Raw genomic sequence first — 18,751 nt, 5'->3', positions numbered from 1 at the left:
CAAGTGCCATTTAAGATAAATGTATTGAAACCGTAATATCAACTGGTTATATTATATTGTGGAACACAATCTTCAAAAAGGCAGTAACCTCAGCAGTGGCGCTTGCTTGTAGAAGCCTATGGCTGTGCAATGGCATAGCCTTGTATTGTTAATTTAGAAGACAAGACGCTATTATTTCCCGAGCCCTTATCACAGTCTTTTTTGGGGGGGACAACATTTCACTTGCCTGTTCGGGCAGCCACAAAGCACATTCCACCAAATAGTTGTACAGTATTTGAGAAAAAAAAAGATCTCTGGTTAAAAATCGAGTTTTGACGTCCATTTGAGTGCTCGAGTACTCAATTACTCATGCCCATCCCTAGTTTGATGAACATGAACAGTGGTGACGCGTCATTCAGAGCTCCACCTGTTTAGTAAAAATAATAATAATAATAAATAAAATGTTTGCCTGTTTTGCATGTTATTTTGGCATTAATACGTGTCACATATCAGTTTGCAAGTAATGAGAGTCGCACTCTCTATGTATAAACTCCCAGTAATATTTTTATTTTTACCCAATAAATTACTGGGAGTTTATACATAGAGAGTGCGACTCTCTTTATTTGTTTTTATAGCTTACAGTTTATTCTCTCTTGGTCAGCACCTCCACACTAAGTGATGTTCTCTGGGTGTGCGCCAGCTCATGCTTTTTATTAGACATATAGGTTTGCAAACAATGTAAAAAAAAAAAAATACATATTTGAGTTAATAAAACCGCATACAAACATGGTCTCTTTTTTGCTTTCTTGAGTAAGGCAGCTCCAAAATGCAGGTGTTTCAGCCTAGCTCAGTGCTTTCTGTGGTGGTGGGGCAGCCAGCGGAAAATACGAGCGTAGGGGTTGGTAATTCTCTAGTTCTCTAGTTGCGCCGTGATTGGCTCAGTGTTTGGATGGAATCAGTGCCTAACTGCAAGCATTGCAAAGCAATCACTAGCCTGCTATTCAGTGGAGTGGGTGTGTGGTCCAGCTTAAAAGGATAAACATTCAACATTGGCCATGCTGTCAATTCAGCATGACTTCTGCCGCGTTCAAAACAACTGCAAACTCGGAACAGGGAAACCTGAGACTTCAGTGAGTTCAAGAAAACTGGGGAACTCTGAAAAAATTAGCTCAGACTGGGAAAATACGTTTTGAACAGTCATCCAACTCGGAATTCCAAGTCAGGAACTCAAGCCTCTTTTTAGAGCTCCGACCTGAAGATCACTAACGTCATGATTCAGCCTTGTTCCCTGTTGTCTTCAAAGCACCATAAATCCAGAGAATGACAGACTTTGTTGACAAAGTTTGGTGACAAAGTTTGCCCACAAAGGACCTCCGCGCCACCTTCCTGTTCAAGTGAGCACAGCACAACAAGGTGAGTAAGGTGATGTAATATGCCAGGGAGATATGTATACTGTAGCTAAGAAAGTAATACTAAGTGTATGTTGTGTAGTAAGATGTTAGTAGGCCATGTGCCTCACCCTAATAATTTGGTACTTTTCCCCCTCATAACTTAGCCTACTATTCTGACTTGGTGGTGCACATTACATTTACATTTTAGTCATTTAGCAGACGCTCTTATCCAGAGCGACTTACATTATTATTATTATTATTTATTTTTTTCATACTGACCCCCCGTGGGAAACGAACCCACAACCCTGGCGTTGCAAACGCCATGCTCTACCAACTGAGCTACATCCCTCATGTAGCCTATAGTTTGTTTTAGAGAAATGCCATCATCGAATATTGTAAGAGCTTTCATTGTCTGCTTATATGACCCCTTTATTTATCCTACGTTTCTGACTTGGTGTACAGGGAGAATAATGTAAGAATGGCCCATGTTCTGAATTCTGTCGCTGTACATTTCAAAAGCGCTGAACAAATAGTTAATGACTACGTCCGTCCTAGCTCGCTCATTAATGTCTTAATCAAAATTATGGATTGCCTCTTATCCGCTCGTCGTCCCCTTATGCCATAGTTTGTACATCTCAATTGTCATTAGAAACCACATTTGTTTAAGCAAGTCAGCCATTTCAGCTATGTTTTTTTTAAAGGCAGTAAATGAGGCTGAATTAACTGTTTCGCTGCCAGACAAGGCTCCGCTGGTAGCCAGGTGTAACAGTGGTAAGTTGTTGGGACTGCTGTTGGGACAGCTTTATGTAGGGCCTAACAGTTTGTGGGCACCGTTTGTCACCGTTATAGTGCAATTCATGTATTGTTTAGTGTTGTGTTGTGTAGTGGCTTTGCTGGCATGCAGCCCACATTTTGGGGATGGATTTTGTCCCACCAAGATTTGCATGCTAAAATCGCTGCTGAACATTAAACATTCAGCATAATACATTTCCTCTCCAACAACACTCTCCCACTCAGCATTCTACTCGGATGAAGTTATTGACGAATGTCTTTATTTTATTCCTGTATCAGACTTTCAAGGTTCCGTTTTTCGCAATAAACTTGTTTCAGTGGACCATAGCTTTGGCCTTGGCTGAACAGACAGTACAGTCTGAGGCTAGTGTTTTGAAAAGCATGGTTGGCTGAATATATTCCACAAACCGGGCGTCAACTCCTTCGAGTTTTCATGCTCTTTAATTTGCATTTGATGTTTCATGCTGTTGCGCAGGTTTATCCCGCTTTAATTTGTTACTGTTGAGTGTACCTCATTTCGTTTCCATAACTGCATGTCTAACGACAGTTTACCAAACCAAACCACACACACAGACTATATCGTTCAGTATCCATTCTTCCGTACTCTGATTCTCAGCACCCTCATATACAGTATTTCTTGAAACTATGAATAGCTTAGCTTGCAGACTCCTAACGAGTGAGGGAGGCGTTGATAAGGCAATGATGACGGAAGTCTTGTTAGGCTCAAATAAGTTTTGCATTCGTTAATTAGCGAGTTTCCTAGGGATTAATTCCCTCTCCGTGTCCCATGTACTGAGCTTGTCGAGATGAGAGGGATTGTTCTATTCGCCGCCTCAGCTTGCCTCTCAGGATCACCAGTCACAGCCATGCTGGCACATATCCGTCATCCCAGGGCCGCTACGCGACTCCCTCCCTCCGCTCAGCACTGCTAATAGCAGAGGATTACTGAAGACTGGAGATGAAAAGGCTTTCATTCCCACAGAGACGTTTGTGTGTGTGTGTGTGTGTGTGTGTGTATGCATGGCAGACTTGGTTATCCTGTTGTACTGAAACTGCTGTGCTGGGATACAGGCAGGAGATAAGAAGAGGTATTTTCTTTCAGCATCCCCTTCCCACACCTCATTAGCAAAAAAGGCTTCCAGGGGACATCAAAGGCGCAGCCATCACACACAAAAAATGCATCCCAATTTCCAAGGATTTTTATCGTCTAAATTTAGCTTCTAAAACCGCCGCCGAATTGACGCCAGCCATCATTTCATGACTGTTTTCAGAAGTGGATGATAATAGGATTTTTCACTTTCGATGATCACCCTGTAGCTCTGTTTTTCTCAAATCTTTAGTGGCCGTTTGAAGTTCCGGGATGCCTTGCTCGACTGCTTAAAGCCACACTGTCTGTCTGTCTGCCTGGTGTCTTTGAATTGAGCCACCAGCTCCAGGACTTTCTGAAGCCTTTAGAACAGAAAGTTGCACAGTTGTTGTTGTTTTTTTGCCTATGTTAAGTAGCCCATAGGGGGAACATTAGGATTCTTGACAAAAAGTTGGAAATAGTTTTTCAGACTTTATTGAAAAGTACGGAGGTCTCCTCTTGATGTTCCCTTAGTCTAGTGGCTGAGTCTGGTTGGGAACTGAACTGGGTGCATTCTGAAGAATGGCCAACTAATGAATTCATGACACCATTGTGACAGGATCCATTTGTTACCTGGCCTTGAAACGTTTGGCCCGTTGGTGTCTCTGCGGGGCACAGCGCTTGCCAGCACAATTTAGGATTAGGAGAGAGGGAGAGAAAACAAGTTGTTCCTCATTGGGGTTATGTGAGGTTAGGCATGTCCTTTTGTGAACCCGAAAAAGCAGTTTTCAGGTCTCTGCTTCGACCTGTATCCTCCTCTCACTTGTGCTCGGTTCCTTGTGAGCTATGCCCACTTACGTGGCGAAGATGAGATAATTAGCCAGCCATGTGAGGCAACGCTACCACTTTTACTGGAACAAAGTCTCTGTAAATGACTGGGAAGAAATAATTCGCTGTACTTTTGGTCCGCTTTATTTATTTTCATTCTCACATTTGGCTAACTTTGTAGTTTGTAGCACACTAAGTTCCTATGCCAACTCATTATTACAGAAATGTATTCCTAAAGCTCCTTTGAACAACCAAACTCATCACTTTTATCGTGCTTGTGTGGAGGGGAGTTCTTTTGAACAGACTGAATAAAAGTGAGAGCAAAAAGTACTGGTTATAATGTCTTGGTTAGTTGGTCCAATACAATAGACCATGATTCCTTTCTATCTGGTCTGTCACATCATTCCATTGAAATCAATAGAAAGTTCACCACTAGCTGAGGGAAGTTTTTTGTCGTGCTCAAATAATTTGTCACCCTCTGTGACTCATTTGGAAACTTTCTTATGACATCTGGCCCTTGTCTGAGCTTTAAGAAGATACTGCATAGGGCTGAGCTACGGCACAAATTAGCCTAAACCCTGCTGTTACCTCTGAGTTTGAACGCTAGTCCATGCTGCTCTCGTTCACATGGAAACATGAGCGCATGATGCTACATTGACATCTACTAATTCCCAATATCCTCCTATCCTATTCTGTGAGTGCATCATGTTTAATCACCTCATCGATCTCCATAAGTACATTAGTGACATAATTTCAGTTAATGATCACCTGCCATCCTACAGTGATCAATTTGTTTTGATTGATTTACATTTTAGACATTTAGCAGACGCTCTTATCCAGAGCGACTTACAGTTAGTGAGTGAATTTCATAATGGCCCCCCGTGGGAATCGAACCCACAACCCTGGCTTTGCAAACACCATGCTCTACCAACTGAGATGCAGTGCCTTAGACCACTGCGCCACTCAGGAGGGTGATGATGATTAATATTAGATAATCTACCCTATGGAGTTCGTTAACTGCTGGCGTGTAGCCACTTGCAGAGGATGAGGTGATTCAGCTAGACACATGTTGTGTGCACTTGAATAGGTAGGCTAGATCTCTAGGAATATCTCTAAATTATCATTCCAAGTAATTTATGATTTTTAATAAGCAGAGGCCTGAATGTTTCGAGCGAGACACCCCACTCAACAGAAGTTTGACCCACATATGTATAGTTTTCCACTACCCTACCTGTCTAGGCCTACATCCTGTGCAACTGCGCCTGTCATGGCTCAGTGTCTGCCAGTGAACTATCATTTCCCATAGGACCTAAAGGGCACTTCCTGCTGATCGCAGTAAGTAACCTCAGATTTACTAAATACTCTTTAGATCCCTGAGCTCCCGTCCATACTATACCCTCTGACTCAGCAAATACCTTATAGAAAGATAAGGGACTGCTGCTTGGTTATAGAGTCTATAGAGGTACGCGTGGGAGAGGAGGGGAGCAGAGGGCATTAAGGAGTTGTGGGAGAGGGAGATACAGTGTATACTGCAGAGGTTTTGCAGTTTGACTCAGCAGATACTGTTCTCAGAGAGAAATGGGGTTGGATGGGGAGAGAGAGGGAACAGAGAAAGGGTGGTTGGGGCAAAGAAAGAAAGAGGTGGGTAATGCTCTGTAAAGTCAGAAAAGGAAAACATACAGTTGCCTCTGTATAATTTGAGGAAAGAATGTGTGGGAGCAAGAGAAGAAATTGCTTGTAAAGGCTTTACATATAAAATACGTCTAGTATACAGTGAGGGAAAAAAGTATTTGATCCCCTGCTGATTTTGTATGTTTGCCCACTGACAAAGAAATGATCCGTCTATAATTTTAATGGTAGGTTTATTTGAACAGTGAGAGACAGAAAAACAACCAAAGAATCCAGAAAAACGCATGTAGAAATGTTATAAATTGATTTGCATTTTAATGAGGGAAATAAGTATTTGACCCCCTCTCAATCAAAAAGATTTCTGGCTCCAAGGTGTCTTTTATACAGGTAACGAGCTGAGATTAGGAGCACACTCTTAAAGGGAGTGCTCCTAATCTCAGCTTGTTACCTGTATAATAGACACCTGTCCACAGAAGCAATCAATCAATCAGATTCCATACTCTCCACCATGGCCAAGACCAAAGAGCTCTCCAAGGATGTCAGGGACAAGATTGTAGACCTACACAAGGCTGGAATGGGCTACAAGACCATCGCCAAGCAGCTTGCTGAGAAAGTGACAACAGTTGGTGCGATTATTCGCAAATGGAAGAAACACAAAATAACTGTCAATCTCCCTTGGCCTGGGGCTCCATGCAAGATCTCACCTTGTGGAGTTGCAATAATCATGAGAACGGTGAGGAATCAGCCCAGAACTACACGGGAGGATCTTGTCAATGATCTCAAGGCAGCTGGGACCATAGTCACCAAGAAAACAATTGGTAACACACTACGCCGTGAAGGACTGAAATCCTGCAGCGCCCGCAAGGTCCCCCTGCTCAAGAAAGCACATATACATGCCCGTCTGAAGTTTGCAAATGAACATCTGAATGACTCAGAGGAGAACTGGGTGAAAATGTTGTGGTCAGATGAGACCAAAATCGAGCTCTTTGGCATCAACTCAACTCGCCGTGTTTGGAGGAGGAGGAATGCTGCCTATGACCTCAAGAACACCATCCCCACCGTCAAACATGGAGGTGGAAACATTATGCTTTGGTGGAGTTTTTCTGCTAAGGGGACAGGACAACTTCACCGCATCAAAGGAACGATGGACAGGGCCATGTACCGTCAAATCTTGGGTGAGAACCTCCTTCCCTCAGCCAGGGCATTGAAAATGGGTCGTGGATGGGTATTCCAGCATGACAATGACCCGAAACACACGGCCAAGGCAACAAAGGAGTGGATCAAGGAGAAGCACATTAAGGTCCTGGAGTGGCCTAGTCAGTCTCCAGACCTTAATCCCATAGAAAATCTGTGGAGGGAGCTGAAGGTTCGAGTTGCCAAACGTCAGCCTCGAAACCTTAATGACTTGGAGAAGATCTGCAAAGAGGAGTGGGACAAAATCCCTCCTGAGATGTGTGCAAACCTGGTGGCCAACTACAAGAAGCATCTGACCTCTGTGATTGCCAACAAGGGTTTTGCCACCAAGTACTAAGTCATGTTTTGCAGAGGGGTCAAATACTTATTTCCCTCATTAAAATGCAAATACATTTATAACATTTTTGACATGCGTTTTTCTTGATTTTTTTGTTGTTATTCTGTTTCTCACTGTTCAAATAAACCTACCATTAAAATTATAGACTGATCATTTCTTTGTCATTGGGCAAATGTACAAAATCAGCAGGGGATCAAATACATTTTTCCCTCACTGTACATCTATCCCTTATAAACAATATATTCTCTGAGTACGGTTACATGCACACAATAATGTGATTATTGTGGATAGTCAGATTAATATCATTAAAATGTTTACATGGTTTGCAAGAAGAACAACTTTCCTAATAATGCTGTTTACATCTGAAATCAGGCTACCTTAAGGCTCTTTGATAAATGCAGAAAACCGCCAATCAAAATAAACGTTCTACCACGTTATTTTTGAGAATAATATTTGATTCTGAGTTCGGACGTATAAAGTTTGTATGTGGAAACTATACTTAACAAAAATATAAACGCAACATGTAAGGTGTTGGTCCCATGTTTCATGAGCTGAAATAAAATATCCCAGAAATGTTCCATATGCACAAAAAGCTTATTTCTCTCAAATGTTGTGCAAAAATGTGTTTACATCCCTGTTAGTGAGCATCCTTTGCCAAGATAATCCATCCACCTGACAGGTGTGGCATATCAAGAAGTGGATTAAGCAGCATGATCATTACCTTGTGCTGGCCACTCAGAAATGTGCAGTTTTGTTACACAACACAATGCCACAGATGTCAAAATGTTTGAGGGAGCGTGCAATTGGCATGCTGACTGCAGGAATGTCCACCAGAGCTGTTGCCAGAGAATTGAATGTTCATTTCTCTACCATAAGCCGCCTCCAATGTTGTTTTAGAGAATTTTGCAGTAGGTCTGACCGGCATCACAACCACAGACCCCGTGTAACCATGCCAGCCCAGGACCTACACCTCCGGCTTCTTCACCTGCGAGATCATCTGAGACCAGCCACCCAAACAGCTGATGAAACTGTGGGTTTGCACAACCGAAGAATTTCTGCACAAACTGTCAGAAATGGTCTCAGGGAAGCTCATCTGCATGCTTGTCGTCCTTACCAGGGTCTTGACCTGACTGCAGTTCGGCGTCGTAACCGACTTCAATGGGCAAATGCTCACATTCGATGGCCACTGGCACGCTGGAGAAGTGTACTCTTCACGGATTAATCCAGGTTTCAACTGTACCGGGCAGATGGCAGGCAGCGTGTATGGTGTCGAGTGGGCGAGTGGTTTGCTGATGTCAACGTTGTGAACAGAGTGTCCCATGGTGGCGGTGGGGTTATGGTATGGGCAGGCATCAGCTACGGACAACGAACAGAATTTGACTTTATCGATGGCAATTTGAATGCACAGAGATACCATTACGAGATCCTGAGGCCCATTGTCGTGCCATTCATGTTTCAACATGATAATGCACAGCCCCATGTCGCAAGGATCTGTACACAATTCCTGGAAGCTGAAAATGTCCCAGTTCTTCCATGACCTGCATCCTCACCAGACATGTCACCCATTGAACACGTTTGGGATGCTCTGGATCGACGTGTACGACAACATGTTCCAGTTCCTGCCAATATCCAGCAACTTCGCACAGCCATTGAAGAGGAGTGGGACAACATTCAACAGGGCACAATCAACACCCTGATCAACTCTATGTGAAGTAGATATGTCACGCTGCATGAGGCAAATGGTGGTCACACCAGATACTGACTGGTTTTCTGATCCACGCTCATACTTTTTTTTAAAGGTATCTGTGACCAACAGATGCATATCTGTATTCTCAGTCATGTGAAATCCAAATATTAGGGCCTAATGAATTTATTTCAATTAACTGATTTCCTTGTATGAACTGTATGTAACTCAGTAAAATCTTGAAATTGCATGCAACTTCTGCTATCAGAATACGAAGATTGCATTGAAAAGACAGGTCTAGACACAGATCCTTGTGACATGGGGCCATGCATTATCATGCTGAAACATGAGGTGATGGCAGCGGATGAATGGCACGACAATGGGCCTCAGGATCTCGTCACAATATCTGTGCATTCAAATTGCCATCGATAAAATGCAATTGTGTTCGCTGTCCGTTGCTTATGCCTGCCCATACCATAACACCACCACCACCATGGGGCACTCTGTTCACAACTTTGACAACAGCAAACCGCTCACCCATTCAACGCCATACTCGTCTGCCATCCGTGAGGAGCACACTTCTCCAGAGTGTCAGTGGCCATCGAAGGTGAGCATTTGCCCACTGAAGTTGGTTACGATGCCGAACTGCAGTCAGGTCAAAACCCTGGTGAGGACGACGAGCATGCAGATGAGCTTACCTGAGACGGTTTCTGACAGTTTGTGCAGAAATCCTTCGGTTGTGCAAACCCACAGTTTCGTTTCGTTTCGGGTGGCTGGTCTCAGACGATCCCGCAGGTGAAGAAGCCAGATGTGGAGGTCCTGGGCTGGCATGGTTACACGTGGTCTGCGGTTGGGAGGTCGGTTGGATGTACTTCCAAATTCTCTAAAACGACGTAGAGAAATGAACATTCAATTCTCTGGCAACAGCTCTGGTGGACATTCCTGCAATCAGCATGCCAATTGCACGCTCTCTCAAAACTTGAGACATCTGTGGTATTGTGTTTTGTGACAAAACTGCACATTTTAGAGTGGCATTTTATTGTCCCCAGCACAAGGTGGATGGATTATCTTGGCAATGGAGAAATGCTCACTAACAGGGATGTAAACAAATTTGTGCACAAAATGTGAGAGAAATAAGCTTTTTGTGTGTATGGACAATTTCTGGGATCTTTTATTTCAGCTCATGAAACATGGGACCAACATTTTACATGTTGCGTTTATATTTTTGTTCAGTATATTTTTTTACGTGCATAATGCTGAAATAATCGCTGGAATTTTGTCACTCTAAACTGGAACTTTTTCCCCATGTAGTCTCACAGCCGCATCTGTTTCTGTTCTTTGCTGTAAAATGGACAATAAAGTTGTATTGTATTCCATTGGGCACTCGCTGATTGATTACCAGAACTGTCAACATACTCAGCAGTGGCTTAATGGAACTATTAGAGCATTGCAAAAATATCGACATTCTCACAGGAAGAAAACATGGACAGGTTCTTACATTTTACATTTTACATTTTAGTCATTTAGCAGACGCTCTTATCCAGAGCGACTTACAGTTAGTGCATACATTTTCATTATTCGAGTATCGACGCTACCAAACTTAGTTTGAAGTGTTTTTGAGGAAGTAGTGCAGCATTGCTAACATCGTTTCAGCTGTTTACATTCATTAATTTCAATGATGCTTATATGCTAACTCGTCACCATGGCAGAAGTAAATAATGGATTATTGTGGATTCTGTCACCATGGCCTTCAGACAACTCAGGTAAGGGTAATTCGACCCAAATATAGATTTGACCTGAACTATCCCTTTAAGTGACGTTTGAGCTGCTGTCAGGGTGATGGTGACAGAAAGGTGTTGTAAACACCTGAATTATTTAGGTACAGAGGACAAAGGCAGAACTCTGCACAGCATCCACACTCCAAACGAATTTACTGCTCAGTGTGATGGTTTCTCTGGAGCTCAGTGTGGTGGTTGTGTCGCCACTGGAATACTTAGGTCAGCCTGACATCAAGGTACACTCTAACTTACTACCTGTACATCACAGCAGCACTGTCAGTCACCAAACAAGGGACCACTTCTTAACATGCAGTCAGCTCCTCACAGGTTCACGAACAGTGGGCGAACAGAGCATCAGGGAGGGGGCAACAACAGCAGCAGCAGCACTAGCACCTTTTCAAAGGTTTGAGAACAGTGGGAGAGCGTCAGTGAGCTTAGAATAACAGCAGCAGCAGCTCCTTTTCACAGGTCTAGGAACAGTGGGAGAGCATCGGGGAGGTAACAACAGGGCCGGCCCTAGGCATAAGCGGCATAAGTGACCACTTAGGGTCCCGCCGTTTTTTTTGGGGGGGGGGGGGACTCAGTTGCGGTCTCAACTTACTCTTGAGAGTTAGAATAGTATAATACACAAGGTGCAGTTTCAAAATGTGGTTGTGCATCAGCAGTTTTTCTCTTGTAATGTCAGTCACTGATAGTTACTCAATTAGCCCATGTCAGCTAATATTTTTTAGATTGGTAAATTAGTCTAGCCAGCTATCTAAACATGTACTAATCATGGTCGAATTATCGACTGGGCATGTAGGGCACGTCCCCAGGGGCCCTGACCTCCAGGGGGCCCCCATTGATTCTGTTAGTCACTCTCTCTCAGATATCCTCTGTAGCTCAGCTGGTAGAGCACGGCGCTTGTAACGCCAAGGTAGTGGGTTCGATCCCCGGGACCACCCATACACAAAAAAATTTTTATGCACGCATGACTGTAAGTCGCTTTGGATAAAAGCGTCTGCTAAATGGCATATTATTATTATTATATCAAAACATAGGTTAAGCCATGGCAAAATGTGTATAATTGCAGGAAATTAGCTGTAAAACTGCACATTTTTCTCTCCACCCCATGGCAAAATGTGTAGAATTTCAGGAAATATAGTCTAAAAAAAATTTTCTCTTCACCGTCAAGAGGGGGGCCACTAAAATGTTTTTCCCGCGAGGTGGGGGGGGGAACAAATGTTCACATAGGGCCCTCAAAAGGCTAAGGCCGGCCCTGGGGGAACAACAACATAGAAATGGAATTAACAACAGCAACAGCAGTAGCTTTTCACAGGTCTGAGATCCATAGCCCAGCATGGGGGGAAGGAAAGTTGGGAACACTGGCTGGGTTTGTAATTGGAGGTCGACCGGGGGGGTGACGGTGTCATCAGATCCGCTCAGAGAGAGAGAGAGAGAGAGAGAGAGAGAGAGAGAGAGAAGACTGTCATCTCTTTATCAGATCCCGGAGATGAGTCAGCCATGGAGAGACGGGATGACTGTTGACCTTGTCTGTACACACACACACACTGTCAGACACACACACATTTTGATCCACATTGAAGTATAAGTACCTGTGAGTCAGTCATCAATACATTTGTGTGTCATCAACATCAATATGTCTTACACACATACAAACACATCACACACAATCTGTTGACCTACGACCTACAAGCGCACACACAAACGCACACTGCCAAACTTGCAGAGACCCTTAAGGTCAAATAGAAGAAGGCAGATCTGCTGGTGTAGCATTGTTCAGCTGTGAGCCGTCCAAAAACATCCTCCCTGCGCCTTAGAGCCCTGGCAACAGCAGCCTTGATGTACTGTGTGTGAGTGAAAGAGAGAAAGAGAGAAAGAGAGAAAGAGAGAAATTGTGAGATGAGAGGAATAGAAACATACAAGGAGAGAAGCCAATAATTATTGAGAAAGCAAGCAGGGGACTTATAAAGGTGAAAGAAAGAACGGGATGGAGAGAAAAGGAAAGAGAAAAAGAGATTACATTAATAAATTATAATCATGACCTTCACTGGGACAATGGACAGAAAACAGGAATTTCCCATCTTCTGCTCTTTCCTGCCCTGGTTATTTCTGTCCTTGACCTATGGGGATACACACGTATATACAAACACACACACACACACACACACACACACACACACACACACACACACACACACACACACTTAATACTCTTCAGAACAACTGACCAAGATTAAACCCAGCAGTACATGTGTATAGCCTACTTTAAGTAGTATCACGGTTGTATTCTAACGTAAAAGGAACATTTTTAAAAAATCTTTCTGAATCATATAGCAGGGGCAACAGAGGAGGTTTTGCCCTTTGAACCAAACCAAAGCCTTCAGATAAACTGAATGAACAGACAGACTGTATTCATTAATGAAGAAGGTTCATCTAAGGGTAACATGCTAACAGTGTATTACTTCATTATGTCAAGGCAGTTCTGTAAAAAGCCATTTTGAATTACACCACAATGTTTTTAAGTGCTTTTTAATTAACTAAATATCATCCCTGGCCACTGTTTGCTAGACCAACTAGCTCTTGGGGCTTGTGTGTGTGTGTGTGCGACGACATGAGACCCACCATGGCCATTTTGATGAATGATTTAGGGAAAACAGGCTGTGTGGCATCATAACAACAACAATTAAAAAAGCAATTTCCCAGAAGCCTTGTGTGTCCCCCAGCGACAGTGAGAGAGTGGTGGAGTTGTTTTTTATCTTCTCCAGAATAAACGGAGCGAGGGGGGGGTGGGGAGAGAGAGAGAGAGAGAGAGAGAGAGAGAGAGAGAGGAACAGAGGTTTGGAAAGAGGAAAAATTGAAAAAGCATTAGGAGGAAAAGTTCTTTTTTAATAGAGGGTTGAAGGAACGATTGAGAAAATACAACATAGAGAGTTTAATGGTGTGGCTGAAAACGAGCAAAGAGATTAGGTGTCCTTGGAGAGAGAACGTGAGGGATGGATAGAACGAGAGATAGTAAAGAGAGGCTACGAGAAAAAGGCGTGTCTGTAGAGATGACAAATTTAAGAATGACAGGAAAAACGTCTTCTGTCAGAAACACCCTTGATTAAAGAGAATTGCCAGCTTGTCTTAGACAGTGGAGGTTTCTAAATGTTTCATATCTAGAACTCACATTCAGGTTTTTCCTCTCAAGGTGCAGCTGAGGTAAACATTGAACGGTAAACAAAAAAAAATGGCTCTCTGAAAGCCTGTTATGACAGTCCAAAAGCCCAAATCTGCTTTTTATGTGTTGTGCTTCTGTTTTCATATCACCCTGCCATTTTGTGTCAGACAGACAGGCTGCATTGTCTCTAAGTGGGGGTGCGGATCGAGGCCCTCTCTCAGTAGCATTGGCTCTATGGGAGATTGTGTGGTTAGTGTGAAAACTGGAGGTCTTTCATCTACCTGTCAGTCACGTGAAACACTTCATTATATTGTGAAGGGGGGATGATGAAATGTATGAGCCGTTTTCCACGCCTGGAGAAAAGCAGTTACGCATTGCTCATTTGTTTTGTTCTCCGTCTGCCTTCCAGTCAGTTTAAGCTCAGTTAAAGAGAGCGTATTTGTCATAATTTGTTACCTATTTCCCATTCGGTATGGAGAAAATGTGGTTTTATATCGGCTAGCATATTGAGTTTTAGATATCTCGCTTCTAACAAGATTAGTATCAGATACACATACATGGACAGTGGACATACACCACACACACACACACACACACACACACACAAATATTGCGCTCCACACAACCACACATTACAAGTAGCCTACAGTCGTGGTCAAAAGTTTTGAGAATGACACAAACAAATATTAATTTTCACAAAGTCTGCTGCCTCAGTTTTGATGATGGCAATTTGCATATACTCCAGAATGTCATAGGGCGGCAGGTAGCTTAGTGGTTAAGAGCATTGTACCAGTAACCCAAAGGTCGCTGGTTCTAATCCCCAAGCCGACTAGGTGAAAAATCTGTCGATGTGCCCTTGAGCAAGGCACTTAACCCTAATTGCTCCTGTAAGTCGCTCTGGATAAGAGCGTCTGCTAAATGACCAATTTATTTATTTATGAAGAGTGATCAGATGAATTGCAATTAATTGCAAGGTCCCTCTTTGCCATGAAAATGAACTTAATCCCCAAAAAACATTTCCACTGCATTTCAGCCCTGCCACAAAAGGACCAGCTGCCATCATGTCAGTGATTCTCTCGTTAACACAGGTGAGAGTGTTGATGAGGACAAGGCTGGAGATCACTCTGTCATGCTGATTGAGTTAGAATAACAGACTGGAAGTTTTAAAAGGAGGGTGGTGCTTGAAATCATTGTTCTTCCTCTGTTAACCATGGTAACCTGCAAGGAAACATGTGCCGTCATCATTGCTTTGCACAAAAAGGGCTTCACAGGCAAATATATTTCTGCTAGTAAGATTGTACCTAAATCAACCATTTATCGGATCATCTAGAACTTCAAGGAGAGAGGTTCAATTGTTGTGAAGAAGGCGTCAGGGCACCCAAGAAACTCCAGCAAGCGCCAGGACCGTCTCCAAAAGTTGATTCAGCTGCGGGATCGGGGCACCACCAGTGCAGAGCTTGCTCAGGAATGGCAGCAGGCAGGTGTGAGTGCATCTGCACGCACAGTGAGGCGAAGACTTTTGGAGGATGGCCTGGTGTCAAGAAGGGCAGAAAAGAAGCCACTTCTCTCCAGGAAAAACATTAGGGACAGACTGATGTTCTGCAAAAGGTACAGGGATTGGACTGCTGAGGACTGGGGTAAAGTCATTTTCTCTGATGAATCCCCTTTCCGATTGTTTGGGGCATCCGGAAAACACCTTGTCCGGAGAAGACAAGGTGAGCGTTACCATCAGTCCTGTGTCATGCCAACAGTAAAGCATTCTGAGACCATTCATGTGTGGGCTTGCTTCTCAGCCAAGGGAGTGGGCTCACTCACAATTTTGCCTAAGAACACAGCCATGAATAAAGAATGGTACCAACACATCCTCCGAGAGCAACTTCTCCCAACCATCCAAGAACAGTTTGGTGACGACCAATGCATATTCCAGCGGGGGCGGCAGGTAGATTAGTGGTTAAGAGCGTTGTGCCAGTAACCGAAAGGTCGCTGGTTCTAATTCCTGAGCCGACTAGGTGAAAAATCTGTCCATGTGCCCTTGAGCAAGGCACTTAACCCTAATTGCTCCTGTAAGTCGCTCTGGATAAGAGCGTCTGCCAAATGACTAAAATGTAAATGATGGAGCACCTTGCCATAAGGCAAAAGTGATAACTAAGTGGCTCGGGGAACAAAACATCGACATTGTGGGTCCATGGCCAGGAAACTCCCCAGACCTTAATCCCATTGAGAACTTGTGGTCGATCCTCAAGAGGCGGGTGGACAAACATTGTGGCCCAGAAGTTAATTGACAGCATGCCAGAGCGGATTGCAGAGGTCTTGAAAAAGAAGGGTCAACACTGCAAATATTGACTCTTTGCATAAACTTAATGTAATTGTCAATAAAAGCCTTTGACACTTATGGAATGCTTGTAATTATACTTCAGTATACCATAGTAACATCTGACAAAAATATATCATAACACTAAAGCAGCGAACTTTGTGAAGACCAATACTCGTGTCATTCTCAAAACTTTTGAACACGACTGTAGATCAATCACTCATGCAATTATCACTTTGTTTTATGTGCTGTTCAGTAAGTGGTTAGCAAGTAGATCTGAGCTATTTGGCAGAATGGCCAATTCAGACATTGATTAGCCCAGAGGAGAGCAGAAAAAAATTGATGTCCCTCACAAAATTAGGGCCAATAATTGATTTAGCTCCTTCCAGCGAGTACTTTGCAGCTATTTACGTCAGCGACAAACACGCAGAAAAGCTCTCTGTTGTCTCCTGGGGAATTTTTGTCACAAACAGCAGGGGACAATGCTCTTTCCCATAATGCATTTGGATTATTTCTCTGCAACACCACCGCCACCCTCCTCCCTCTGTCACTCATCTCTACCATTGGCCTAATTATAGTCATGAATTAAGCATTGTTCGGCGAACGGAAAGGAGAAACCTTTTCAGGGAGAGACGCTCACCACTTCTTAAATGTCACCGTCTCTCGTCCACCCCCCCTGCAGTAGTTGGGTCGGGCTGTACCGTAGGGACGGGAGATGGAGTCTGTCCCATTTACGCCACTCTCAGTCCTTACTGCCTTGCCTCACAAACTTAGTTCGATTTTATGGGGACACTTAATATTATATCGACATTACTGTGACATTTTACATGGTTTGGAGTGTCTAGTTTAGTTGTGTCTCACTTACATGGAAGCACTGGACTCAATGAAACAAATAGACAGCCAAAGGTGTTTTAATAACTTTTCAGTTGTTACCAAGCAGATCATATTCTAGTTGTGTATACAATTAGTAATTACAGTAGATGTTCCATTGTTTTTACTTGAGTTATCCCGCAGGAATATGGGCATTGTAATGTATAGTTGCTCTGGATGCATTTGTTTACGTTTTACTTCATATTTATTAGCTCTCTGATAGTCGTTTTCCATTTATGTAATTTAGTCGACACTCTTATCCAGAGCGTCTTACAGTAGTAAGTGCATATAGTTTTGTTTTTTATTCTTACTGGCCCCCCCAGGAAGAGTAGCTGATGCTTTTGCAGCGGCTAATGGGGATCCTAACGAATACCAACATACCAACCCACAACCCTGGCATTGCAAGCGCCATGGTCTACCAACTGAGCCACACAGGACCATGATTCATGGTCTAATGTTCTCGACTTCTCTTTTTTCCTCTCTTCCAGAACGTTTTCTCCAAAGGCCAGTTTTGAGACTGGACAGTGATGATGTCCATGCAAAGTAAGTATTTTGTTAAAGACTCACTGGCTTCGTTTAATCTGCAAAGAATCATCCTTGATTAACCAAAGTTTGGAGTACGGTGTTGCTGTACCCTAGAAACACACTAGCAACCGTCCACTCAGTGTCCCTTCAGAGTGGCTGAGCATCAATATAGTGTCTGCAGAGGGAAACAACTGACCACTGGCTCTCAGTCAATCAATCACACTATTTTTATAGCCCATTTTTACATATCCACTCAGTCACAAGTTTAATCCAGGGTCTAGGATGGTGAAAAGTGATAATTAGACCCTATGTCACTCTTCCCACCTGTCTCTCTGTCTCTCTCCCTCTCTCTCTCCCCTCTCTCTGCCTCTCCTCCCAGTGAACGAGGCAGAGGGCTCGGTGAAGGTGGCTGAGTGGCAGCAGACGTACTACGCCCACGACTCCGGCATCCAATCAGGCGCCACCACCGTGCGAGATGACGAGGGCACAGAGTACAGCGCCAAGAAGTACGCCGTCACCACCACGTTGGTGGAAAACCCTACAGGTATAAGTTCTCTCTCTCTCTCTCTCTCTCGCCCTCTCTCCCTTTCTCTCATATTCCCACTTCCCACTCTCTTCCCATCCCTCCCTTTCTCTCTCATTCCATTTTTCCCTCTCGCTCTACTTCTCTTTCAGTCTCTCTACATCTCGCTCTCTTTCTGTACACTTACTCATTCACTGTCATAATTATGCTGTGATTCATTTACATTTACATTTACATTTACGTCATTTAGCAGACGCTCTTATCCAGAGCGACTTACAAATAGGTACATTCACCTTATAGCCAGTGGGATAACCACTTTACAATGTTTTTTTGTTTGTTTGGTTTTTTTTGGGGGGGGTTGGGTTGGTGTAAGGGGGAGTAGAAGGATTACTTTATCCTATCCCATGTATTCCTTAAAGAGGTGGGGTTTCAAATGTCTCCGGAAGGTGGTGAGTGACTCCGCTGTCCTGGCGTCGTGAGGGAGCTTGTTCCACCATTGGGGTGCCAGAGCAGCGAACAGTTTTGACTGGGCTGAGCGGGAACTATGCTTCCGCAGAGGTAGGGAGCCAGCAGGCCAGAGGTGGATGAACGCAATGCCCTCGTTTGGGTGTAGGGACTGATCAGAGCCTGAAGGTACGGAGGTGCCGTTCCCCTCACAGCTCCGTAGGCAAGCACCATGGT

The 18,751-nt window shown here is 43.7% G+C and overlaps 1 protein-coding gene across 2 annotated transcripts in view; it reads left to right on the top strand.

Moving 5' to 3' along the window:
* Nucleotides 1-18,751, top strand: part of LOC121569654 (junction plakoglobin) — a 78,176-nt gene that overhangs the window by 33,071 nt on the left and 26,354 nt on the right. For both annotated transcript variants that reach the window (XM_041880791.2, XM_041880792.2), the window contains exons 2-3: nucleotides 17,511-17,565; nucleotides 17,927-18,091. In XM_041880791.2, the coding sequence (XP_041736725.2) occupies nucleotides 17,550-17,565; nucleotides 17,927-18,091 (181 nt within the window). In that variant the 5' untranslated portion in view covers nucleotides 17,511-17,549. The remainder of the gene's footprint in view (nucleotides 1-17,510; nucleotides 17,566-17,926; nucleotides 18,092-18,751) is intronic.

The sequence above is a fragment of the Coregonus clupeaformis genome, chromosome 7 (assembly GCF_020615455.1).
Source record: "Coregonus clupeaformis isolate EN_2021a chromosome 7, ASM2061545v1, whole genome shotgun sequence".
Taxonomy (NCBI): Eukaryota; Metazoa; Chordata; class Actinopteri; order Salmoniformes; family Salmonidae; genus Coregonus; species Coregonus clupeaformis.
The sequence above is the reverse complement of the archived record's forward strand: the minus strand, read 5'-3'. Positions and strand labels throughout refer to the sequence as shown.